Here is a 27,306-nt window from a genome sequence, read left to right on the forward strand (position 1 = left end):
AAAAATTGATGCTTAATTTAAAAAAAAATCAATTTAAAACAATTATGGAAATACCAGTAATACAGATTTATTTTAAAATATTTATATATATATATTTACAATAAAATTTTAAATATTTTCAACGGTAAACATTACATATATGTATATTAATTTAAAAAACATTATTTTTTAAATAGTTGAAAGGTTGTGGTGTAGCGATTATTTGAAAATTTTTATTAATTTTTTGATTCAAATTTATATAAATTTTTCTCTGTACAAATTTAAGGAAATATTGTTTTAAAAATGTTTTTTTGAAATGTTGACACTATTAAAAGCTGTTTTTAAAAGACTAAGTAATTAAAATAGTTTATATGTGATTGAATTATGTTTGATTGAAAATCTGGCGAATGTCGTTATTACAGTGGCTAGCTATTGATATATGTATATTCTTAAAGAAAGTTAACTAAATTAAATTAAATTATTTGTAAATGCGTTTAATTTATTATTTACTCAACATTATAACTTATAAGTAGAAATTGTACATATAATACATTTAATTAAAGTATTAAATATTTTTTTTTTAATTAAAATCATTTATAGTTAAAATCACATCGAGTATAAAGCACAGCAACTATGAGACTTGCTGCGTCTACTTATGAGTAACATTGATAAAATATTTCATTATATTTACAATCACTTCACTGCTTCATTAATTTAAGCTCCTAACAATAATAAACTTTAATGTGTTTGCTTTTATATGTATGTATATATATTTATATATGTTTACATATATATTGTATATATATATAATAAATTTATACAATTACCACAACAAGAGAGAAAAAACATTTCACTGTGATTTGTTCGTTTTGATAGAATTCAGTACAGATTCGGTTTCGGTTCCAATATTGCCAACATAGAAAATATATGGGAGAGAATGGGAGAAGGAATTTATAGCCAAGTTTTATCGTTGTCGGCAAACATAACACTTGGCGTATGTAGTGTTGTCCTAGACTCCATTGTTTTGTTGTAATTGTTATTGTTCACTACCGATTTTATGCTTCCATTCATATTGTTGAGTCGAATGTTTCCGTTTCCGTTGCTGTTTGCGTTTGCGTTTGCGTTTGTATTTGGGCTCGTGTTGGGGTTGGGGCTGGGGCTTGAGTTTGGGTTTGCGTGAAAGTCATCTTGCTGTCAGAACATCAAAGCGGCTGCTGTTGCTGCTCGGCTGTCAATTGAATTATTTATGTCAATACCACCACAAACGGAAGTGCCTGCCATTTGTGGTGGTGTCCAATTTTGTCGCATTTGCACTGTATTCATACGTGTTGGCACTTTCATATAATCCTTACAGCTTTGACTGTTCAGCGAAGTAAGCTCTTGATTGTTCATAAGACAGCGCTGATGATAGGAGTAGCCGGTATTGGTACTGCCGGTCGGTGCTGAAAAACGTGCAGAATCGCGCTGTGACATGCTACTGGAATTTCTTAGGACACCTGTAATATAAATTTTCAATATATAAATATTTGTGTGCCTTGTCTAAAGAAACTGCAAAGATGGCAACTAAATTGAATTTCTATAAATTCTATAAAATTTCTTTTCTATCAATTATTGTGCAAGATTTTCTTTATGTGCTTGTAGGGGAAAAAATATATATATAAAACTATTTTATTTCGTAATAAAAGAAGTCTTTAAGGAACTAAATGTAATAAAACAAGGATGAGTAAAATAAAAAAAATTAAATTAATTTAAATGAATAAAATTTATAATAGTTAATAGAGAAAAATAAATTGGAATAATATATAGGTAAATTGAAAATCATGTTACTTTAGTTTAAAAAAAAATGCTTATAATAATAAGATTATTTTTTATAATTTGTGATTTTAATAAAATAATATTAAAAATATATAATTTATGTCGAAAAAGGGAGTGAGATGTTTTAAAACTTCCGCACCTTGAAAATTCGATTAGAAACAAAACTACGTACGTTTGGGAAGATCACTGTAATGATAAAGTTGGATAAGATAGCAAAACTGAAATAAGAAGAGTAGGGGATCATGCGGAGAGGCATCTAATGCAGATGGAATTGATAAAGAATTGATACCACAAACTCAGTATTAAAAACATGGCGTATGCCACAAAGACATAAATAAAGATACCTCCTAGAACCGTTTGACTTAAAGATACCACAAACAAGGAACAAACAAGAACTAGAATCCGCCAAAGAAAAAGTAGAAAAAGCAATGATTAATTCAATATTAAATTCGAAGCTATTTCTTGTTTAATCATTGGTTATCAATTATGTTAAGACAAGAATCATAAATTTCCTAAAGAAAATCAAACAGTAAAATTTTTGAAAATGTTCAATAGTGTAGAGTGATGAAGTTTTCTGTAAAAAAAGTAAACCAATATTTCTTCTCTAGCAAATGAAGAAGAAGCTGTGATATCTATGCGGTCTGTAAAAACGGTGGATTTTTTGTATTACGCAATGTTTGAAATCACAACAAATTGTAGTTAATAATTGAATATCTGTAGATATCTTAAACAATTCCTTATGTTCAGCATAATAGTGTAATATGACATAATATTTATAATACCAAGCACATGACATACCACGTAATTGTCGTGGTTTATATTCGAATATCCGCACTATATTCGGATGCGGAGGTGGTGAACTTCTACAATACTCAGATCCTAACCAAGTATGGAGTCTTTAAACAGTATCTCCACCGCTTCAAGCACGAAAGGTCCCAGCTATGAAGGGTTGTTGATGATGCGAACCACGTTCTTTTCTCTTGTCCATGTTTCAACGAATCGAGAAAGGAGATGAGTTAGGCAATTGGCAAACATATATGCACAGGAAACTTCAACTTAAAGATGATAAGCTCGTCGGATACATAATGAATGTTATCGCTTTCTGGCGTGACACTTTACTTTAATTCCAGGAGGGAATTTCCGTTTGGACATGATGACATGAGGACATGTTTTAAGTGGGTTAAAGTCCTGTACTGGCTTATGCTTTTGAGTCCTCTTTAAGAAAAAAAAACCTGCACTACATTTATATCCGTTAGATTACTTCCATGTACCTCAATTAGCGATTTTTCGCCGTTTTGCTACCACATTCCTCGCAAGAACCGTAGTATAAAAGAGTAAAGACTTAATCCATTCTGCAGAATTTAGATAATTTAATACTTATTAATTTAATTTAATAAGTCTTTCGTTTTTACCGATGAACAGTCTGATAAACTATCAAAGAAGTATCTTCTTAAGAACCTATATATTTTGGACGCCAAACCCAGGAATTTTAGTTCGTTTATTATTTGTAAGTAGCAGCCACCAACAATTTTTGAAATTAATTAAATTACCCGTAACCTTAGAAATGTATTATTTGAAATTGAATGTAGTATAAAATAGCTTATTTAAAGAGAATATTGTCTTCTATTATCTTTTCATTATCTCTTCATTAACTAATACTATTTCCTAATCGACTTACTTTTTCTTTTAATACACCCTTTCCTTACTTATTTTAACTTGTGATGATATAATTATCTTTTAAGCTCGAAAGATTGAGTCTGACTAAAAGCTAATCCCATGCTATTCCACATTCGTACATTGAACCCATAATACCAATAATATTAATAGTATTATAGTTTATTTCTGCTTCAACTCATTTAATGTTCACTCTAAAATAATATTTAAACAAAAATTTTTTATTTTTATTTATATAGGATATCATAACTATGGCATAGTTCGTGCTTTCCTAACAACCATTTTAAAATTTCAATTTCTTTAATACTTTGTTAATACATCTTAAGTATAAAATACCTCACTTAATTTTATTCCCACAAAAAATTCTTTTTTCTTATCCTTTTTAATCTCTTTCAACATTCTTGCGTTGCTCGTCGTTAAGAAAGTAACCCATTTCAAAGATGAATTACGGTTGAATTTATGTCATAATCATCAAATCTGAAATTAATTTTGAAAATAACCTCCGGTGCACGTTATTTAAATATTTTTAAGCCAGCCAGCCAGAAAAGCTATTAGCAGTTAGGAGGGCAATAAACGCCATAAACGCCATAAACGGATATTAACGTTTAATTTGTTGCGAGGCAAACAGGAATAAAGACCACACAGATTTTGGGTGAAAAAGATGTTAAGAATCAGTCAGACGTGTTCAGATAAAGCAAAATCGTTTGTTACATTTCAACATATCCTTTTGGTTAGAACAAATAAATGGCATAAGTAAGAAAGTAATAAGTTGCTTAATTCATTGTCTGCTTCAGGGTTATTAACGCTTTTGGCCATATTGTAGTAAAGCACATCGAGAAAAATACTATAATAACATAATACAAAAAAAAGAAAAAATATTAAAAATAGTTTAATATTTTTTTTTTATTATTAATATACTACTTTGTTTTATTTTTATTGTAAAAAAAATTTTATAATTATTTTTTTCTTGGAAAATTTTAAAAGCATTCATTTTATCCTCTAAGTAACTGAAGTGTAAAATGATTTAAGAATAAATTTTAAATATTTTTCTTTCAATACAAAAGTAAGCCATTTTTATGGCTGAACTAAACCGAAGCGTACATTTAATGAAAAATATATTTAAAATGAATTTAAAATATATTTAAGATATATTTAAAACATGTTTAAAACGTATTTAAAATAGTTTTAAAATATATTTAAAACAGATTTAAAATATATATATTTAATATATATTTAAATTGTATTTGAAATATATTCAAAATAGATTTAAAATATAAATTTAAAATAATTATATACACATAAAATGTGTTTAAAATATATTTATAATATTTTAAAATAAAAAATAAATTTTAAATATTTTTCTTTCAATATAAAAGTAAAGCATTTTTACAACTGAACTAAACTAAAGTGTACATTTAATGGAAAATATATTTAAAATTAATTTAAAATATATTTAAGATATATTTAAAACATATTTAAAACGTATTTAAAATAGTTTTAAAATATATTTAAAACAGATTTAAAATATATATATTTAATATATATTTAAATTGTATTTGAAATATATTCAAAATAGATTTAAAATATAAATTTAAAATAATTATAAACACATAAAATGTGTTTAAAATATATTTATAATATTTTAAAATAAAAAATAAATTTTAAATATTTTTCTTTCAATATAAAAGTAAAGTATTTTTACGACTGAATTAAAGTGAAGTGCACATTTAATGGAAAATATATTTAAAATTAATTTAAAATAGATTTAAAATGAATTTAAATATATTTAAAATATATTCAAAATATATTTAAAATATATTTAAAATATTTTAATATATAAAATAAATTCTAAATATTTTTATTTCAATATAAAAGTAGGGCATTTTTATGGCTGAACTAAACCAAAGTGTACATTTAATGGAAAATATATTTAAAATGAATTTAAAATAGATTTAAAATATTCTTAAAATATATTTAAAATATAAAATAAATTTTAAATATTTTTCTCTTTTAATATAAAAGTAAAGCATTTTTACGGCTGCACTAAACTGAAGTGTCCATTTAATGAAGAATTGAAGTGTTCATTTAAAATGAATTTAAAATAGATTCAAAATATATTTAAAATGAATTTAAAATACATTTAAAATATATTTAAATGAATTTAAAATAGATTTAAAATATATTTAAAATATATTTAAAATATATTTAAAATATTTTAAAATAGAAAATAAATTTTAAATAATTTTCTTTCAATATAAAAGTAAAGTATTTTAACGGCTGAACTAAACTGAAGTGTACATTTAATGGAAATATATTTAAAATATATTTAAAGTAATTTAAAATATATTTAAAATGAATTTAAGATATATTTAAAATAGATTTAAAATATAAATATAATATAAATATAAACATAAAATATATTTATAGTATTTTAAAATATAAAATAAATTTAAAATACATTTATTTTTATATAAAATTACATTTTTACTTAAATTATATTTAATAAAAATTTGACTTACCGCAATGTGATATGCGTCGACTTTTCGGTGAACCTGGACATGTGGATAGAAAAGATCGTTGTGTGTCTGTAAGTAAATGAAATATATTTACTTTATTAGTTTGGAAAATTGTAAGAACATTTTATGGGAGTGTTGATGTTTCGATATGTACATTTACCATTTCGCTTGATACGATTATGATCTGGTGAACCGGAACAGGAGTAACGTGAGGTCAAATTATCGCGTCGATTCAAATTTTCAGCGCCCAAATGGACAAACGGACACCAGCGGAAAAACAACTTGAAGCCATAACGAAATCTGAAAGCGTGATAAATGCTGTAATTAGTTTAACGTATGTGAGTACAAAATTAATAAAAAGTAGAAAATATAAACTAAAATTAATTAACTAAACACACAACATGAGACAAGTTTTATGTACTAGAAAATATATAATAATATTTTTGCAAAATTAAAAAAAAAACTATTCATAAGTTTGATAAAGTGTATGCTGTAGTCATAAGTAGTGTAAGTTCAAAACTACAGTTTTGGAAAAGTAAAAAACTCAGAGTAATACTAGTTGACATTCCTACTATGTCATTGTGGTTATGGGGTGTTCTTCTAGTTTTTCCGTATAACTGAGATTCATTTTAAGGTACATAAGTGAAGGCACGCACGAAATAAAAAATAAACTTCTGCATCATTTTACGGTTTCTTGTGTTAAATTTTGCACCGTCACCCGCCAGCTTGCCACAATTTTCTTTTTTTGTTTGAATTTATTTGTATTAGTTTTTGAGTTTGTGTTGCCACACATTTTCATTTCCTGTAGTTGCAGTTGCGGCATGTCGCCTAACCATTTATTGTGTAAAAGCTTTCATTTTTGTGTAAAAGAAAGAACCTTCAAGCTGGTTGGGGCTTAAAGGGTTTTGAAATTTATACACATATCATGTTGGATTTTAAATATGTGTGCATTTGAGTTTATTACATTGTGGTTGATTTAATAAAAATATTTTTTAATATTTTCATTTTTAGAAACTCTTTAAGCTCCATATGAAGTATCTTTGATTTTAAATTTGGTATTTGTAGATTTATTGCATGAGGGGATAAGAAAAATAAATAGTCACAGAAACTTTACTTTGCTGTTGCAAATAGTATTTTGCTATAAATTTTTTTTAAAAACATATTTGCAGTGAATTATTATACATGTATGTATAATGTTATGACTAATATACAATTATATATTTTATTAATATTCACTTATTAATATAAATTCACTACAGTAAATAAAACTTTATACAATTAATTCAAAGCAATCAAACTGCTCATATATTAGTGATATATCTTAGTGATATATTAATGCTATTATATGCATATTCATATGCATCAACTTGGTTTAAATATTTGTAAACATTACTAGGTTAGGTTAGGTTCGGAAGGCGCGTGCTGCCAATTGTCAGCACTTCCACTTGGAGGCATATTTTGCCCATTGTGATGCCCTCAAAAAATATTGCCGGCAGAGGCGAGTTGCTAACCTTTATGATTCTTGTTAAGTCATTTGGTTTTCCAGATGAAGTTAAGGAGATCCGATAAGTTTACTTTCGTTATCTCGTCCAAGCCAGTGAAAAAGCGATCTCCGAGACATTAAACATTACTAACAATGCCATATATCTGAGGTTTCATCAATAAAGCTATCCCACAAGTGGTCTAACTGAATCGACTCCCATTGTACCTATTAAACTATAATGCCCGAACTACTCAAAAATGCGAACAAATATTATCTAATTTCAAAAAGATCGGATTTAAAAACAATGATTGGGATGATGACTGGACACTGTCGTCTAAATAAGCACAACAGACCATATATGGAAGACACAAAAACACCCTTATTTAATTTAAGGATTTAACCGTAAATTAGTTTAGTCTTATATCGAACTTGTGAAGATTAAATCTTTTTGGTTTTGGAATTCTTAGCAAATTATAGATAGGACAGAATACAATAATCCATAAATAAACGCAGTGTCAGGAATAGGTAATGTTCGTACCCATAAAGTATTAATCATATTAATACTAATCTATCTAAAGAGAATACACTTTATAAAATTTTAACTGACTAATTTCTAACTGAAATCAATAGGAATCTAATAGAGTCTATGTGTAGTACCTTTTCTTGGTCACCAAGTTATATCTCAATACATATATGATCCAGTCAAATTAATTAATCCATTGATTGATTTGAATTGTGTTGATTGTAAAAGTATTGCTTAACAATGTTTCATTTGACTATTTTGAAAACTGAGTAAATTGAAACACAAACAAATAGACAGACACACAGATAGACAGATGGATAGACAGACAGATAGACGAACATATAGACAGACAGACAGATAGACAGATAGATAGACAGACAGATAGAAAGAGAGATAGACAGGTAGATAGTTAGATAGTCAGACAAATGGATAGACAGATAGATAAATAGGCAGACTATTTTATATTCAATAGGTTAATCACATATATATCCTGAATCTTGAATTATTAATTTGAAATGCATTCTAAAGATTTCGGTATTAGTTTTACATTCCACAGTCCGCCCTATAATTACTGAACTATCGAAGGCCTTTTTGGCATAATGAGTGGAACCGTAATACACTAATCTTAAGGTCCTAAGTTCTATCTTCGCTTCAATATGCGTAACAGATAACATTAGTTGGTAAACAATGTGTTTGACTTTAATTCATGTAAAGTGACTTTAAAATTATTTGCATTTGGTTTCTGAAGTTTAATTAATTATTTCAAGAAAAGCCTTTCGAGTCGTTTATGACCGTTTAGAAGTGACTTCAAAATTATTTGAATTTGGTTTCTGAAACTTAATTAATAATTTCAAGAATAGCCTTTCAATTCGGTTATGGCTGTTAAAGAAGAATACAATCAATCAGCCGACGAAAAATATATAACGTATTGGGTCAAGTGATGGGATAGCTATTTTGCACTTGATGGGACAAAATTTCAATATATTGATGATTTCTTATTGTTTCATTTAGTCATTTCAAATGCTTTTGACACAATATGTATAATAAACTACACACACACAAATGGGTGGATATTTATTACCCACCCAAATTATAATAAATAAGTTTGCATTACATTTACTATATAACAATAGAAGATGTGGCTTTTGATTATAAAATAAATGTTATTTATTGTAAAATTAAATTGCTATCTAAATACTTAGTAATAAATTTTATATATTTTATTATAGCAAATCCGCATTAAAATTTTAAAATAAAACTTAATTTAATTTTAATTAATTTAATTTAGTAATTTAGTTTAATTTGATAAAATTTAATACATAAGACAAGTAGATTTGAAAATTAGCTAAACTCACCTTGAATTCATCCAACAGTAAATAATAGGATTGTACATAGAATTACTCATGGCTAACCAGTATATAGCTAAGTACAATTCTTGTATATAAGGTGCTTTAGTAATTCCTGGATAGCAGGATGTTACAATGAAATAAGCATGAAACGGTAGCCAACAAACAGCGAATATCAATACCACAACCATCATCATTTTCACAACCTAAATAAAGAAACATTATATGAAATAATAAATTTGTTTTTTAGTAATTTAAAGTTTTAATATATTTAAAATATAATTTTTTTCGAAAAAAGTAAAAAAAGGTTTTATAAAACTTACCCTACGTTTCCCCTTCACATTTTCGACTTGTCGTGGGGTATATTCACCAATAGCTTTCGAGCCCCAAAGTTCAATGCCCACACGTGAGTAGGTGACAGTCATTGATATGATCGGCAAAAAGTATGTCAATATCATGAATAGTATATTATAGCTATAAAAGTAAAAAACATATATGTTAAATATTTAAAGGATAATGGAAATCGAAACAATTTAAACAAAGATGAAATATGTTTTTGAAATGCATATTTCTTCGTCGATTTTGATATTAAGTACAGAGAACCTATTTTAATTTTCAACACGCTTTCAGTTTATGGTACTTTCTTGTATTGCATTTAAACCGATTTTGAAAAGAAGAGAAGAAATGGAAAATTTGCAATGTACTCAAGTGCTTGACACATTTACAAATCAAATATTCATAGCAGTATCTTTCCACAGAAAATAGTGTTTGATTTCAGTTGTAAAAGTTTTTATGTTCGATTGATACCAGCAATTTTATGTTCTGGTGCACTGTAAAATGCACGTATACGTCAAATTTGCATAACGTAGTTGAAGTACAGCAAAGTACCAAGTAAATGTGAAGTATATTCAATGAGAGAGTAAGTGGTTCCTTGGTAGAAGAAAAACATTTACATGTGCTTTCAGATTTTATCAATTTATAGTTCTAACAAGAAGCAGTTCTTGACTTGTCATTCACTTATAAATTTTGTATCACATCAGATATTTAAAGATACTTAGTTTGATGTTTTTGCTACTTAAAATTTCATGTTAGCAGCTGTTGCCTTGTCACTATATTATAAACTTCTTATCAGACCAGATGTCGCATTTACAGATAGTCAACTATTACAAATTTATTTTAATTTAAATTTCATAGAAACCGCTTCTTGACTTGCCACTCTATCATAAACTTTACTTATGACGAGAAGTCTTATTTTGAATAACTAGATTTTTTTTTAATTTAAATTCCATTGAAATGCCTCCTTGACTTGTCACTCTGTTATAAACTTTGCATCAGACCAGAAATCATGCTCAGAGATAAGCAGTTCAATATTTTTAAAATTATTTTACAATTTTTATATGTCTTATTACTGTATAAGACAGTAACCTTGATTAATGCAACTAATAGAATTCGAGGATGTTGCAATAATCGAGTTTTAGTTTATTTAGTGCGTCTAAAATTTTTAAATCAAATAAAGACACATTAACACGAAGTTTATTAGAAAATAATATGATTACTTATTTTTATTTATAACAAGATAATTGCAATCATACTTTATGATAATAATTTGTTATTTCAGTTGGCTTTTTATTGCAATTAAGATTCATTGTAACTGCCCCATTTTTTAGATCTTTAAGTATTACAACTTCTGTAAGAGCTATGGAATTTTCCTTAGCCCATTGTATGCATGTGTTAATTGGATTTATTGCCACGCCATTTTTAATTTAAAGTGTAATTACATGGCCTCAGTATCTGAGTCTTAATCGATGTTAACTTGTTCTGGGATTGACACATTTTCCATAGAATATTTGTTGATCCACTCATCCATTTCTTATCGAGAAAGAACATCTGAAACAATTTCATGATTTCATAATATTCTTATGCACCGATAGTGTGTTCGCGAATTCTTATGATTGCAATATCAAAGGTAAAACAGGAAAAAATTTAAGAGGTTGGAATAAACGAGGAGTTGTGATATTCGAGGGTTGCATTAATCGAGGTCATATTGTATTTGTATCTTGTTTTCTGTATCTTCTGTATCTTATTTTAATACTCATACTAAACATATTCATTCTGTATGCATTTAATGTGCAATATATTAACAACCTATACTCTCTACTCATTAGATTAGTTAGGGCTTTAAAATTTAATGTTTACCATAAAATTTAATGTATTTTTCAAGATATTATCCTTTTGCTAAAAAAATGAAAACGAAATCTCAAATGGTTTAGACAGTTTTATACTTTTATGTTAATTACTCTCGGTTGTAACGTTGTTTTTTACAAGTAAAAAATATGGAATAGAAATTGAGAATAAAATTTAACTTTGTGATAGGAAAATATTTATTATTTTCACAGTCCTTTAGAGACAAAAAAGGCAAACCTTAAAAATATTTAAAAGTATGTAAATTCCCGAAAGAGACAATAAAGATAAATAAAATTAAACTTAAAAATAAAGAAAGGATACCTCCAGCAAAAAAAAGAGTATTGTTTACAAGTAAAAGGAATACAGTAGTTTAGAAAAAATAGTTACGAATAAAAACGATTGTAAACAGTAAGGATGGGGTGTTGACTCTTAAATTTAAGACAGTAATTTTTTAAGACAGAAACCAGCTTTACTCCACACAACAACTTCACAATAATACCCACATTTAGCTTCTCAAAATTTCAAAACAATTTTATTTTACGCAAAAAATAATATTTTAAGGGAAAATGAATGTAGTAAAAAACATATACCTATACAAAATTAAAACCATTAAATTGTAGAATGCTTTACTTTTATTAAAAATAATTATATTTTTATTATATTCTATATTATATTGGTATTATTGTGATTATTCTATTATTATAAACATAATAGAATCATATCACATAAGTTTTGTCCTAGTAAATTAAATACATATAGGTTCCGAAGCAAGCCCTTCACTGCAGTCATGCATGTAGCCAGTGTTCAACTTATTTTAAGTGAACGGTTTAATTTTATATATAAATTGCAAGTAAAATTGAATCTTTCTTAATTGATGCAACTTAAATCTGTAATTCTTCGTTTTAGTTTAAAGTTATCTGTTTGATCTGATCTCACCAACACTTTGCAACTAAACAGAAGTCTTTATCCTACGGAAACGTTTGAATTAATTAAATTCTGTAATTCTAAATTTTGCTTCCCAGTTTGAGTTTTAATTGTGTACGAAAGCAGTGCATTGAATAATCTTGAAGAAAATAGAAAAATATTTTTAGCAATTTATTTTGCATAATAGCATATAACATAAAAAACATAAAACAATCTTTCAATATATATGGACCTTAACGGTCCATACCACAAAGATATCATAAAAAAGTGCTCATGGAAGATAATTTTAAGTAAACATAGAAAACCTACACCACTGATGATAGATATTTGGTTATACTCAAAACAGCTGCATGGTTAGCCAATTCAGTTAATTAAAATAATATAAAAAGAATTTTTGTTATTGTAGTTCACTACTTTTAGATCCCTCTCTAAACATAGAAATATTTGTTTTTTGCGATATTTAGCTCAAATTTAACGTTCAAAACTAGAGACAAAACTTTTATTAGAACATTAATTTTCTTAAGAACGTTGGATAAATGATTTTTAATTTACATATATTAATCTTCCATATATTACATATATTACAATCGGGTATCAATCTTGGGTTAGTTGAAAACTCTCCATTAATCCAATTAGAGCTTTCCTAACATTGTATTACCATATTCTCATAACTAAGTGATTGTTTGGTTGCTTTTTGTAACAGCACGGCAAGATTTAATCTGTGTAGGTTAGGCACCTCAAAACTTCGTTAATATTAACTTCTGCTAGCTATCCAGGATTATTAAAGAGCGGCTTATGGTAATACACCCTCTAAAAAGCACCGCATAAAAGGAGAAAAGTAGAACAAGTTTTGTGTTTATTTGTTTAACTGCAGTTGCAATAGTAAGTATTGTGAAACTGGTCACCTGTTATCTAATATACCCGAAGTCAGTTGTTAGTTCAGAGAGATCCTTTATATTTCTGTTTATTAGCCATACGTTTGTCTTAAGGTTGCAATTCGGCAATTATGTCGTACTAGTCTTACATGTTATAAGATTTTTTGATCTACAATCCGTATTTGAATGATGTATGATATTAACCATGTATGATGTATGAAGATTTAATGTCTTCGGCATAGGTTATGCCGAAGACATTAAATCCTTGACACTTCAAGGAAAATAGCCACGTTTAAGGCTATTAAACATAAATTAGAGTTCTAATATTTCAAGACCCATATCAGAGAAACATTTTGTCGTTGTTTTTAGGGTGGTTATTTTCACTTTGCTTTATCACATTAAGTAGGAGATTGTTGTGGTTGACTACAAAGCTAGGAATGCAGCTTGTCTATCTAATAATATAACAAAATCATTTTTGAATAAATTCTCTCCAATGATAACATTTTACATGGTTCACCAATTGCAAACATTTCCGCATTACGAAGGCGTTACGTACTCTTAGAAAATTATTTCATTTTCGACAAAGGGAAAATTTATCAACTGCTATTCGTTTGAAGATCTCGTTGATGTGATCAGTCACCACAATCGAAATAAGAGTTGGTGCAAACGGTCGTAATGGTTCCGATGTGATTCACAAATGATTAATATTTTAAATTAGTTAAATTTTTTATTGGAAATAAAATATTTTCTATTGTAAATGCTCTCTATAATTTTAAAAGTTCAAGTAAATTTCATTTACGGATTTGAATTTCGTCTGTTGGAATTGTTTAAGTTTGTACGAAATAATTTCTTTAACTGCTCCAAATTCCAAAATAAATTTAAAGTAGTCAATCCTTTGTGTTTTTAAATACTTTAAAATTTCTTCTCTTATTATTTAAGTTCAGTATTTATAGTGCAAAATTACTTAAAAATGATTTTACATATATTTTAATACAATTACAGTTTTAATTCATTACCATTAAAATGAAATAATAAAGTCACTTCATAAGAACAAAGTTCTTTAAAATTATTTTAATTATTCGTAAAATAGTAATATTGTTATAATGCAGTAATATTTTAATTACTCAATTTTTTGTAATTATGCAGGTAAATAAATTGGGAAAATTTATTTATACATATCAAATATCACAAAGTATTTAAAAATAATGAAGAGTGCAATTATGACAGCATGGAAATTTACAACTCCTTTGTAGTGCATTTTAATTGCATTTACAAATACTTACATGTACTCCAGTTCGGAGTGATTTGTTGGGCCATCAGGCCATTCAGTATAACAAACAGTGCGTATACCATCTTGTGAAGTTGTTTCGCCTGTAGTGAAAAACAACAACATTGGACAGGATATTATCGCAGAAACAATCCATATAACTGCAGCAATAGCTAAATTGCAACGCTTGCTCATACGTGGTTGCAATGGTTTCATGATTGCAATATATCTGTAAATAAGTAAGCAAAGGATTAATTTGGAAAATAGTCGTTTACAAACTAAAATAAAAGAAAAATGTGTAGAGTTAAGTTTGTTATTAGTAGTTGAAGCTGAAGATAAAAAATATACTATATAATTTAAATTTTACAAAATTTGTAGTTATTTAAGTAATTTTTTATAGATTGATTTTATTCCATTACACATTTTGACACTCACCTGTCAATTGAGATCGCCATTAACGTAAACACTGATGCACTTATACTTAATGTTGCTATGAACTGTGAAATTTTACAGTAAAGTTCTCCGAATGGCCAGTCGTTGTCCAACATGTAAATGTAATTGAAAGTTACATTTAAACTGGATACCATGGCATCAGCAATGGAAAGATTTACTGTAATTAAAGCAAAAACCAAAAGAGAACAGAAATACAAAACTTATTCAGCCAAAAATTTTAATTAAAAAACTTTTTGAAATATTTTTAAACTGAATAAAAAAAAAAATTTATAATGAAAATTCTTTATATATTATTAGCTAATAAGTAATTTTACTGAGCCCATAACACAAAATATTTAAATTTTTATAAATTATATTTTATTTTTGAAAAATTTAAGAGAATTTTTTAATAACTCTACCACTTTTTTCACGCTCTAAAAATTCAACCTCATATCCTTTGCTTCTTAGTTAATTTATTCACTTTTTACTTTGTAAAAATAACAAGTTTAATATTTTTATTTTTATTTTTTTTTGCGGTAAATACAATCACTTTGTGAAAATCTAAATTTCCGCATAAAAGTGTAAACATTTTTTAAGACCAAAATTTTTATGAAAACTCACCTATAAAATAATTCGTTACAGTACGCATTCGCTTTGTTGTTAACACAATCCAAACCACAATTAAATTACCGCCAGTTGCGACAATAACCATCCCAACAAAGAGTATATTCCAAAGCACTTGTCGCCACCATGGCAGAATAAAGGATATGTCATCGGCGCTAAAATGTAAACAATAAAAGAAAACAATGCCAAAAAGCAAATTAGTGATAATGTTGTATTTTTATGAGTATCTGCTAGACTATGAGAGTTATTCTTTATAAATATGTAAAAGGACAGTACCATGAATTCTGTAAATGGAAAAAAAAATTTGTTGTAAATGTAATCGTAAACGTTCATGGCCTTTCCTTCAGTTCATGTGTTCACTAAAGTGTATATAAATATGCAGCGTTTACACACAATATTTGCATAGCTGTGGAGGATATAATATTAATGGTATAAGCCATATAAATACGAAACCAACATCAACAACATAAAAGGACGAATGTAACAATATTTGCTGTGAACAAAATAGCATTAAACAATAAAAAAGAGAAAAAGTAAAGAATAAAAATTAGTAAAAGAATAAGTTTGTTAACTTTTAAAAACAACATTTAAGCGATGTTCATGATTTATTACTTTTGTGTGAAAACAATGAGAACAATAGTAGAACCGTTATTGCAAATGAGACAAATTTTTCATATATTGCAAACGTTTTACAATAAAAATTAAAATTGCAGTTAATTTATTTTAATATTTTTTTTTTGGATTTTATTATAATATGAGTTCTCTTTTTTTATGAAGGAATATGCAATTAAAAGTAAAGTTGTACTCTAATATTCTATGCAATAAATTTACGATATATATAGTTTTGATATATACAATTTTAAATTTAGTTTTAGATAAATATTAAATCAAATATTAAACTTTTAACTATAATAAAAATGAAGAAAGAAAGAAATTTACTCTTAATCAAAAAACTTGTAGTTAAATATTAAATATATTGTAAATATTGTTAATAATATATTAAATATTATAGTTTTAGCTGAATATTAAATCAAACATTAAACTTGTAGTTATAATAAAAGTTAAGAAAGACACTGAATTACTCTTAAACAAATAACTTATGATTAAATATTTAAGAAGATTTTTTAAAATTAGGAAGAATATACAATTTTTCCCCCACAAGCGTATATAAATTTATTTTTATATAGAAAGTAATTTTATTAGCCAAACACAAATCAGTATGAAATTTTTATTCTTTTAAATTTTTTTTATATAACTTAAAATGATATATACATATCACTTAGTTAAAAAATTTCTAAACTTAAAATATTTAAAAAATGTTTAAAATAAATAAAATGAGTACTGCTTAAATTGTTACTCATACGCTACGTTGCACGCAAATAATTTGTACAGAAAAATGTTATTCTACATATTCACAGCTTAAATAAGTATGTTAAACTATTTAACATATAAAAGCTTATTAAAAAATATTTATTTTAACATGTAGATATGGAGTCTATTAAAATCAATTTTAATCAACGTTCGAGTATACAATTGTGGTTATTCATTATATAGCAATTTAAGGTACTGCTAAACAGTTGCGGTTCGGTATGTGTGGTGTTAATAACTATTGTGTTATATATTATAACACAAACAGATGAGATATGGTATTTTGGTAATTAACAGTATTAAATTTTACCTCATTGGTCACACATTCAAAACAATTGACCGTACGGAAGACAATAGAAATTTTTATTGAAATGTATTAAGAGTAAAAAACCAGATGCAAAAGGATTGCTAAGGAATCAAAATTTCTGTTAATGAATCTTATATTTTTAATATTTTATTTCGAAATTTTTTTTGAAGCTTAACCAATAGCTTTTCCTTAATATCTACTTTTACAAAACATGAGTTAAATATGAGTTCACATATATTTTTTAAAAAAAAATTTATTTTAATATATGTATGCCTTTCTGTTTTATAAATAGTTGTGGAACGCTTGCGGAGTCAAAGGTAGTTACCTTAAGAAGTTAATAAATATAACCAAAAATAATTTGAATGAACTTAAAATTAATTTAAACACGATAATGTAATACTGATGATGAGAAACGTTCTGAAGAATCAAAAACTTTTATTTAAAAAAAAATCAGATTATTTACTAAATTATTTTTAATAAACTTAAAGTTGTAAGACATTGTGGGCTCTGTTAGTGTATAAAATAATATATGAGTAACATTTTATAAAGATAATTATGCCGAAAAAATCTGTTAACAAAGTGGGTATTGTATTTACTAACGGTCGATCAAAATTAAAAATGTAGACCACATCAGTGTTGTCTTATTTGATAATTTTTTGTCTTGTGGAAAATACTGAAAAGGATTTTCTGAAAACAAAATAACAATAATCCGAAATTTAAAGGGGTTTTGAATAGCAAAGAAAGAAATAAAGGACAAACACAAAAATTTATTTTAATTTTATTGAAGTTTGGCGTGTTCGAAACAGCGTGTTCCAGGATACAACAGTCAGAGCTTGCCGAAATTGTCAAACCAAATAGTAGAATATGAAATTTACCAATTTTTGAAAGAGCAAAGTTTATTAGGGCCACCTAATAATGGGTCTTACTCAATCTGTTAGAAATGTATACTTCGCTGTTTAGTAGATGAGCAATATATGTTTAACTATACTAAATCTCTGCATCCTAAATGGCTAGGGAATTTATAGGAAATGTAAATGATAAATGTAAATGATAAATAAACCATTAGGATTCAGAGAGCTCCTGGCATAATGAAAACACATTCCTCAAATCATTGACGGTGTTTGAGGAAAATATTATAAAATGGTAATAATACATTAAATACTAAAGTGATTTAAAACAAGAATAAATTTTTGGTCCATGCTGCTAAGAGATGCAATTAACAATCATTTTAATTCTAATTTGATTTTCTGTTTAAGAATTGACAAGAAAATTTAAGCTACAGAAAAATGTTTCGTATCAATTTCAATTAAATGAAGTTAATAGAATTTTGTAGATATCTAATTATTTTGAAATATCTTTTTTTCTCTTATGTGCTTGATGCCTGTTATTTGTCAACATTTTTGTTTACAATGTTCAGTTTTTAGTTTTTTCTCACTACTTGGCCTTATGAGTTGTACATTTTCATGTTCTCCATTGTCTTGTCAAACGTGACACAATTCATTTGCACTCACACGGACACAAATACGATGGCCCCAGCATCACTAATTCATAAATTTTTCGTATTTGTGAAGATACTTTTGCAAATTGCAGTCGAGCTGATGACATATTCGTTGTCCACTTCTATTGTGTGTAGCACAATGAATATATGGAAAAGAATACTGCAGCTGCATTGGGTTAAAGCATGAGAAATTGTTGACAAAGAGGCAACGCGGGATACGGAAGAATTGAATAATAAAAAAAGATACAGCAAGGAACAATGAATGAATCAGTATGTGAATATTGAAAAGAATCCGACTGAGTGTTACTAAATACTGACGTTTGCTTCCAGCACAAATGATGCTAATTAATGAGTAGATTTTGGGATAAACATTTTAATTGAAAGATTTTCTTTCAATTTTGCTAAGTTGCTACATAAAAAAGTATTAAACTGAACAAAATATTATAGTTTTAGATATTTGAATGAGTATTAAGATAGAAAAACGATTTCAATGTTTTAATCAGAAAAAAAAAATATTCGTAGAAAATAAAGTTGTAGTAAATATAGAACTTAAATTAGTCAATACTTTACAAATATGACGATATCAAATCTGTGTGAGTTGTTAATTGATATGAATGTGACTAGATGAGGAGCTCTCAGTAAAGACTTGTGCATAAACTGATGAAGGCGAGGAAGGAACAACTTAGAGAGTGCTATTTTCAAAATTTACCAAAACTATAGCGGACATATTAAGATTGATAAGGTTTGCAGTGAAGATTGAAGTTTGAAGTGGCACAATTATATTAAGTGCCTTCAACATATATAATTTTTTTGGAATGGATGAGAAAGCGAAAGAAGTAATTAAGCACTTGTAAAGTTATTCTCATATATTTTGCAGGCAAATGTTTAACTTCTTGAAATTTTTCTATTTTGAGATATTTCTTAGGCTAGCTACGGTTGATCTAATATTGTCGTTAATGTCTATAATCGAAACCTCAATCAAGTGAAAACCAAGTGAAGTGCAAACCAGATGGCTTCTTTAAGGTGGTTTAGAGGGTAAGTTAAGTCTCATAATGGTATCATAATTAACCAGGATTAGACAACGTGTAATAGACGTTGATGAGGCTATAGAAGAAACAATTAAACACTTTTTAGGTCACTATCCAGTTCTTTCCATTCAAAAGAGTAGCAGCGTATTATACTTCTAGTTAAAAGTCAGTTTCGTGATGTTGTAATCTAAGGTTTTTGGAAGTTTTGAAAGCTTTTTGAGAAGATTTTGCTCTAGTTTTGTTAATAGGTGTTTATGGTCTTAAGTTTTTAAATGTGTCTCTGCATAAAATGCTGTTTAGGTTCTTGAAAATTATTACTTCAGAATAAAGTTTTTACTAAATTTTATACTTAAAGCTGTAAAATGATTTAATGTTTAAACAGAAGATACACTAAATATTTTAAAGAAGAATGGAAAAAAATTTTTTTAAAAAAAGATAGAGTGTAGTCATGTGAAAACACGGAAACATAGTACTTTTATGATTGCAGTAGGGACTTAGCACCGTGACCTCAAGAACTATTGCTTCTTCTTAAAAGTTTTATTTTCAGTTTTATTTTCTAAATAAATAGTAATGTTTGCCTTAAATATTATTGAGTTTAATTCGTTATTGGGTGTTATGTATTCACCCAACTATTTCAACTTTTTATGTATAAATGTAGGTCTCCTCTTTTTTTTTATAAATTTTGCAGTTTGCATTATAAAACATTTCTACTTTAATTTGGTGATAATTCAAACTACAATAACCTGTTAAAATACAGTATTGTACCTCTAATATACAAAACAATATATTCAAATACTACATAACTTCATAAATCATGATCGTAACCATTAAATAAAAATTCTAAAATTTTTTTCAGTTCAATTAATTGATTGAAAAGATTTACTAAAATTAACATAGTATAGAAATTAAATGACCAATTGTTTAATCAACTGAATGTCTAATAAACCATAAATTTAGCATTATTTACTGAATTTATTTTGTTAATATGGATTTAGTATCGTAGACATTTATTATACAGTTTTATTACGAGAATTAAATTTAATGTCTTCGAAAATTATCTTTCTACACAATTTCCTTATTCTAAGCCTTATTTTATTTCACATTATTTACTGCTTTCCTCTACTGACAAATTTAGAACTTACGGTATTGGATGTGTGTTGTTTGCAGTTCCATTGACTTCACTGCAGTTGTTGTACAACGACTCAGTACACATTTCGTAAATTGTGGCTGCCACTGAACGCGTCACTGCTACGGCCAAATCCGAATAATTTTCTCCTTTTCTGTCAAAGACACTCAAGCCGCCATTGTGTACCTGTTGTGTCAGTGCTACGTCAGAACGTTCAGTATCTATTGCTGCTGGTGTTGTGGTTGGAATGTCAAACTGAAACATATTTATTGGTTTCACTTTAAGATGATGATTTGAGTAATTTTTTTTAGTTGTAGTCTTTTATATGCTGGATTTAGGTATCACTCAGGGTTTTCTAAATTTAAAACTGGAGTAGGCCATTTCGCAGGCGAATCTTTTGTTGAAACTACAAAAGCTCCTAAAAGAGTAATGAGAATTATTATTTTTATTTAAATAATTTAAATTTTAAATAAAAGAAACACAAAAATAGGGAAATAGTTAAGTATTACAGTAATATTTTATTTTTAAATTAATTGAATTTTTAGCTGACCTTCAGCAGTGGTCTCTGAAAATACTTGTTTTAAGGTTATGGTTAGTAAATAAATTTTAGGCTACAAGTACCGAGTGTTGAATTTGTACCTTACCAAACTGAAAGTACAAAATTAATTTGGCAATGTATGATTATAATGTTTGGTACTTGCCACTGAAAAATATATATAACATTAAACATTAAATATAAAATAAATATTTCCAAAAACCGCTGATGGTGGATGTGTAGCAATACCCGAAACTGCGGTTTGTTTAGCCAAAAATGCAAATAATTTGAAAAGTTAAATTTGTGTTCCTTTCTCTTATATATAAAATACAAATATGGATTTTCCGATTTTTATATATAATGGAGAACTTTTTTTAATATTATTATTAGTATTTTTAAAATGCATTTAAGCCACTATTCCTTCATAGTTTAGTTTTTTACATATTTTGCTAAATGTCTTATTTGAATAATATTTTAATGTGAAAGTAAGTAGAAGAGTTGATTGTCATATTTAGATATCTTCTTCATATTGAATATTTGAATAATTGCGTTTTCATTTGCATAAAAAACACGATCAATATTGAAATCCTTGCTGACATATTGCCGTAATCGATTCGCATTGAAAATGCGTATTTCTATTCACAAAGCAGTTATCATCGAACTGACATTGACAGTGTCATACCGGATTTTACCAGAGTTTTATTGAGATAATAGCATTGTTGAGAGTTGTATAATCCTATAGCATTAATATTGAATGAGTGATTTTTATCCATCAAGTCAAAATGCAAAGGTAGATTTGCACTTAGATTGGTAACGTTGTACGCAGATTGTAGTTCAAAAAATGCTTCATTAAGAATTTTCAATCAAAGTGAAATTTTTCTTGCTTTGAGTTTTTTTGATATATATTACAAAATATATCTTCATGATATAAATAACCTTTCTTTATATAAATTTTTGTTATTTTTAAAACAATTTTTATTTTATTTCCATTGTCACAGTGCGTAATTTTATTTTGCCAGTAATGACTTTAGCGACTTTTCATGTTAAAGTGTTGTGAATATATATTTCAATAATAATTGAGTTTTATTATATTAAATTATTTAGCATAATTTTTAAATAAAATATTTTATAAATTGTCAAATAATTATTTAAGAGAAATAGGTTTTAGTATGTATTAGCAAAAAAAAAGGAGTTTTATCCACAAATTAGCAACAAAAAGACCAAAAAAAATTCTTTACTTTACTGATTTGTTTAAAAGTATTAGAGAAATAAATAAAAAAATATTGTGAAATTATATACAGCAGAAATCTAAAGTAACCAACTCTCGATTAAATAAATTTTCGTTTAACGAAATTTCAAAAATGTTGCATTAAATTTGGTTTGGGAATAAATACCCATAATACAAAAATTTTGTGAACTGCAGGAACTCTGCCAAAAAATATATACCCAAGATGCACTTTTTGATGTTCACTTCTGCACATCAATATAGTGAAAATCATAAAAACTACTAATTTGTTTGAAAAATATCTTGGCTTGTTGATTGGTTGCAATGGTAGCTCAGCCGATATTTATTCACTTCCGAAAATGATTGTACATTTATCTATTTTTTGTGAAATTCCTTGTAGGATATCTAATGAGTTTCGAATTAGATGCATTTGGTTGAATAAAGTATATTTTTTAATATTTCGTCTGTGCCCATGAATAATATGACATATTGTCAAAAAATTGCTTTCGTAAAAATTTTTTCTTTTAGAAACCTAAGCTGAGCAGTCACAGGTGAAATGCTTGATTTCTCTCTTTTTTAAGTGACGTCTGTTATGGGCAATAAATATATATACCAGTAATCAGTGATTTGCCTAGCAGTAGTGTCCAGTTCACTGGTCGGTGGACACCAATGCCAAAAAATTGGGTATTCCCTATAACAATAATTGCAGAGGTCACAATAAAGTAAAGCAAAAAGAAACAACTAAACAGTTTCTTTGTAAATGTCTACAGCATACAATATTGAGACATTCCACTATGGAAGTCAACAAACTAATGAAACTGTCGGACATCCCTAACGTAACTCGCCAAATAATAGTTTTATTTGTCAATCTCGCACGTTAGTTTTAAAATAAAAATTATCATGGGCGGGTTTTTGGTAGCAAAATGGTACAGAAGACAGAAGAAGAAGTTCTATCGCCACTAAAACCAACCAAATCCAACCATTTACCTTCTCAATGACTTTCCAAGATCTGAGCTTTTTATATAATGGTTTGGTCGATCATGAAGTGATACACGATTTAAATGACTTTCATTTATTATTAGCTAGGTGACATAATTACAGGTACAAAATACTCTAGACGACATCCAGGGGAACCGCTAGGAATAGATCCCGGATAATACCTTCGGTTGTTTATTTTCTTTCATATTCCTATGTCCGGAAATCTAGGTAAGAATGATATTAACTAATCGATTTCAGGTTTTTTTATTTCCTTTCATGTTCCTATATTCGGAAACATATTTAAGAGTGATATTAGCTAATCGATTTTCGGTTTCTTAATCTTTTTCATATTCCTATGTTCGTAAACTTAGGTAAGAGTGATATTAGCTAAACGATTTTCCAAATTTTTGATATTTTTCCCTAAAAACTAAGGGATAGCCTACTATAAATGTTATACGTGGATTCTATATTATTTTAATTCTAGCTAGGCACTTATTCCTAGTAATTAGCATAATTATATTCTTAAGTAATTGTTTGCATTAGAATTATTTTTGTAGAAATGTTTAACGCGAACTAATTATTAATAATTATGATAGTACTTGTAAAATATGGTAATTTGAAAGAAATATAAAAACATTTTAAAAATAATTAATCAAAATTTTATATAACTTCAGGCATGAAAAATAATCTTTGCATTCAGCTAAAAGTATGGCACATTCCAGTTCCATAGTTATTGTTAAGTTTTAGTTTTCGAGAGGAAAAATTATTTTTAACGACATTGAAAGTATGTTTGCATCGCTGCATACCAAAGTCTGAAATTTCAGTAAAAATGTTTAGAATTTTTCATTGTTAGAATGAAAGGACCTAAGAATGCATGCATTCACATTAAACCGGCAAACTATAAACTTGAATGAAAGTTAAAATGTGTTAAGCGAAGAGAAATTCATGTACATAAATATTTGCTAAGTCAGACATTGAAACCAAGTCACTGAAAGTGTGAATTTTATCCCAAGATAAATTAGAAGGAATATTGCCGTCTTTTCATTGTCGGATTGTGCATAAATTAAATGTAAAAAATACTGAAAGAAAAAAAATAAGATTCATGCTTCATTGTTTTAACACAAAACAGAATAAATGTGAAATATTTATTCTGAACACTTAAGAGCAGATAAAATTAATATTTTAAATTTAATTTTTGAAATTTATACAAGCATAACTAAATAATTTTAATAATAGATAGCTACTAAAGTTTTGTGTTTCATATAATTTATACGATTTGTATTTTGTTTTAAGGAATTTAATTTTTTTTCAAGTAACTTAAAAACAAATATTAAAGATTTAAATTTCAATAGAACAAAAAATATTTTTCGATTTGCTTTCTTTAATCGCTTGTTTCTGTTTTTTTCCTATTGTTAAACATGGGTGCGGATCATAATAAAAACTATACACACCTATAATCGCCAGAACGTAATGAAACATTAATGATAGAAACCAAGAAAAAAAAATAAATAAATTTTATGTTTAAATAGAATTTGTGGTAAAGTTTTATTCCTTTCAGTTTGCTTTTTTCCTCTTACTCGGCAATATAATAAGAAATTTATTTCAAATTGATGAGCTGCTGGTAGAAATAATATATGTATTCGGTTTGTCGTACTGGTTGAGTTTCCACAGTGGCAGACACATGGGCACACACAAAATGTTCTCCCGACTGTAGCTGAAATCCAAAAATTTTTTGGCAATACTCGCATCTACACAATGAAAAATGATGTGAAAATTTTACCATTTACTTCAATTAGTGGGAAAAATTTATTACACTTCTCTGTGCGTAAATTTAGTACGTAAATGGAATTTACATTTCAATAAAAACGCCCACTGCACCACAAATACCGGCATTAATACTCATCAACAAACTGATGTGTTTGTTTTTGTTTTAGAATATAAACGTCCACATGATTATCACTGACAGTTTTGCAATGATTCTTCTTATACGAACTATAAGCAATATAATCAACTTAGGAGTTTAATACACAAATTCCTGATTTTATTATCACAACATAAAGTAAACACACATTTTCATTTTATTTATAAAACTGAAGAATAATTACTCGTAATTACTTCACATATATAAGGAGACGATAGTGGAAAAATTACTCAGTAAGGAAATATGAGACAATTGTCTGAAATGTCTACTTGAAGTCTAGTCTATTGTAAATTATTTTATGTTTCTCAAATACATCTCTTTATCTTTCTGTGTTCTTTACAATTATTTTTAAGTACAATATTCGTAGTGTTTTTAATTTAGTGAACAATTTTTTAAGTTAATTCTTCTCTACTTTTAGCAATTCTTCCTCTGATATAAGCTTTGCTTTGCTGATCTAGCGGCTGCCATTCTGATTAGGATCAGTCATCTTTAAAGTATCTTAAGACGTTTCGTGGTGAATTCAAAACTAGACATTTACATTTTTTACATATCTATATATTTTTCTTCATATTTTGCATTTATATATACGATGATGATTTTCTATTCTTTGAACATGCAGATTACACTCCTTCCGTCTCCATCTACTTCATTTAATTATGTCCGGTACTTCGCAGATACGGTTCCTACGAGTTAAGCCAGCTATCGAGCACAGAGTGTGCATCTAAGTTTAGGATATAACATGTTCGATGGTTTTCATATCGGATTTTGTCTTAATGGCATACGTTGATATAGCTCTAACGCAATGTTTTATATATACGGACTTTTCCTTTTACGCTTTGTTTCGCTATATAGTTTCTTTAAGACAACCTGCTACGTGAGCCGCTTTGTTTGTTTAGGCAGTAGCTTCAGCACTTAAGACTTCAGCTGATATTATTTTAGCTCCAAGTTAGTTAAATTCCATGACCCGTTCTATAGGAGTATCGTACATTGCAAGTTTGCTTCGAAAAGGCTGTCTCGAAATTCTTAGGGACTTCGTTTTTGAGGTGCATATTTTCATATTATATTTGTCTGCTGCCTTTTCAAACGTGTATAAGAGTCTTTGCAGGTCATCGTCTGTATAACAAACTATTTTTATTTTATTTCTTATTTGGTACCTTTTGGACACATCTCTTACCTCTGCAATAATCTCATCCATGACAAGATTGAACAAAATAGGACTGATAGTAACTAAGCTACGTTTCTAATTTCCAGTATTCTAACTTCAGAGCAGAAACCATTCTTTATTTTAATTTGGTACTATTTCTGTTGAATTGTCAATGTCATTTCATCAGCTCGGATCATATAGTACTTTTCTTCACTTTTGCTATTACTAGGAATAATCTTACTAGTTCTTTTTGTAAAATGGTTTTTGTGTTTCTCATAATCTTAGGCAGAACTTTAATTATTGCTTATTTTACTAAATACATGTGAACTAATTTAAGCAGAACTAATATTAGAGTCAGATAAAACTAATTCACTCTCGTGTACTTTAAATTTAATAGGTTACAGAAAAAGAAGAGTTCTCTCGAAAACAGAAAGCACGTTCTAGAAATTTATTATAATATTTGTGATGCTGTGTGGTTCAGAAATATAAATGATAACTAACAATAACATTAGCAGAAATTCTGCGGAAGAAATA

The 27,306-nt window shown here is 27.3% G+C and overlaps 1 protein-coding gene across 5 annotated transcripts in view; it reads right to left on the reverse strand.

Moving 5' to 3' along the window:
- Positions 1 to 576: 576 nt before the first annotated feature.
- LOC119682395 (tachykinin-like peptides receptor 99D) overlaps positions 577 to 27,306 on the reverse strand; it is a 41,494-nt gene continuing 14,764 nt past the window's right edge. For 2 of the 5 annotated variants that reach the window (XM_038095824.1, XM_038095825.1), the window contains exons 2-10: positions 20,986 to 21,387; positions 15,640 to 15,797; positions 15,022 to 15,196; positions 14,603 to 14,815; positions 9,660 to 9,810; positions 9,346 to 9,542; positions 6,139 to 6,302; positions 5,988 to 6,053; positions 577 to 1,475 (exon numbers count right to left, since the gene is read on the reverse strand). In XM_038095824.1, the coding sequence (XP_037951752.1) occupies positions 1,174 to 1,475; positions 5,988 to 6,053; positions 6,139 to 6,302; positions 9,346 to 9,542; positions 9,660 to 9,810; positions 14,603 to 14,815; positions 15,022 to 15,196; positions 15,640 to 15,797; positions 20,986 to 21,233 (1,674 nt within the window). In that variant the 5' untranslated portion in view covers positions 21,234 to 21,387 and the 3' untranslated portion in view covers positions 577 to 1,173. The remainder of the gene's footprint in view (positions 1,476 to 5,987; positions 6,054 to 6,138; positions 6,303 to 9,345; positions 9,543 to 9,659; positions 9,811 to 14,602; positions 14,816 to 15,021; positions 15,197 to 15,639; positions 15,798 to 20,985; positions 21,388 to 27,306) is intronic. The other 3 variants (XM_038095827.1, XM_038095829.1, XM_038095826.1) reach the window with 3 other exon arrangements.

This window comes from Teleopsis dalmanni, chromosome 2 (assembly GCF_002237135.1).
Source record: "Teleopsis dalmanni isolate 2A chromosome 2, ASM223713v2, whole genome shotgun sequence".
NCBI classification, from domain to species: Eukaryota; Metazoa; Arthropoda; class Insecta; order Diptera; family Diopsidae; genus Teleopsis; species Teleopsis dalmanni.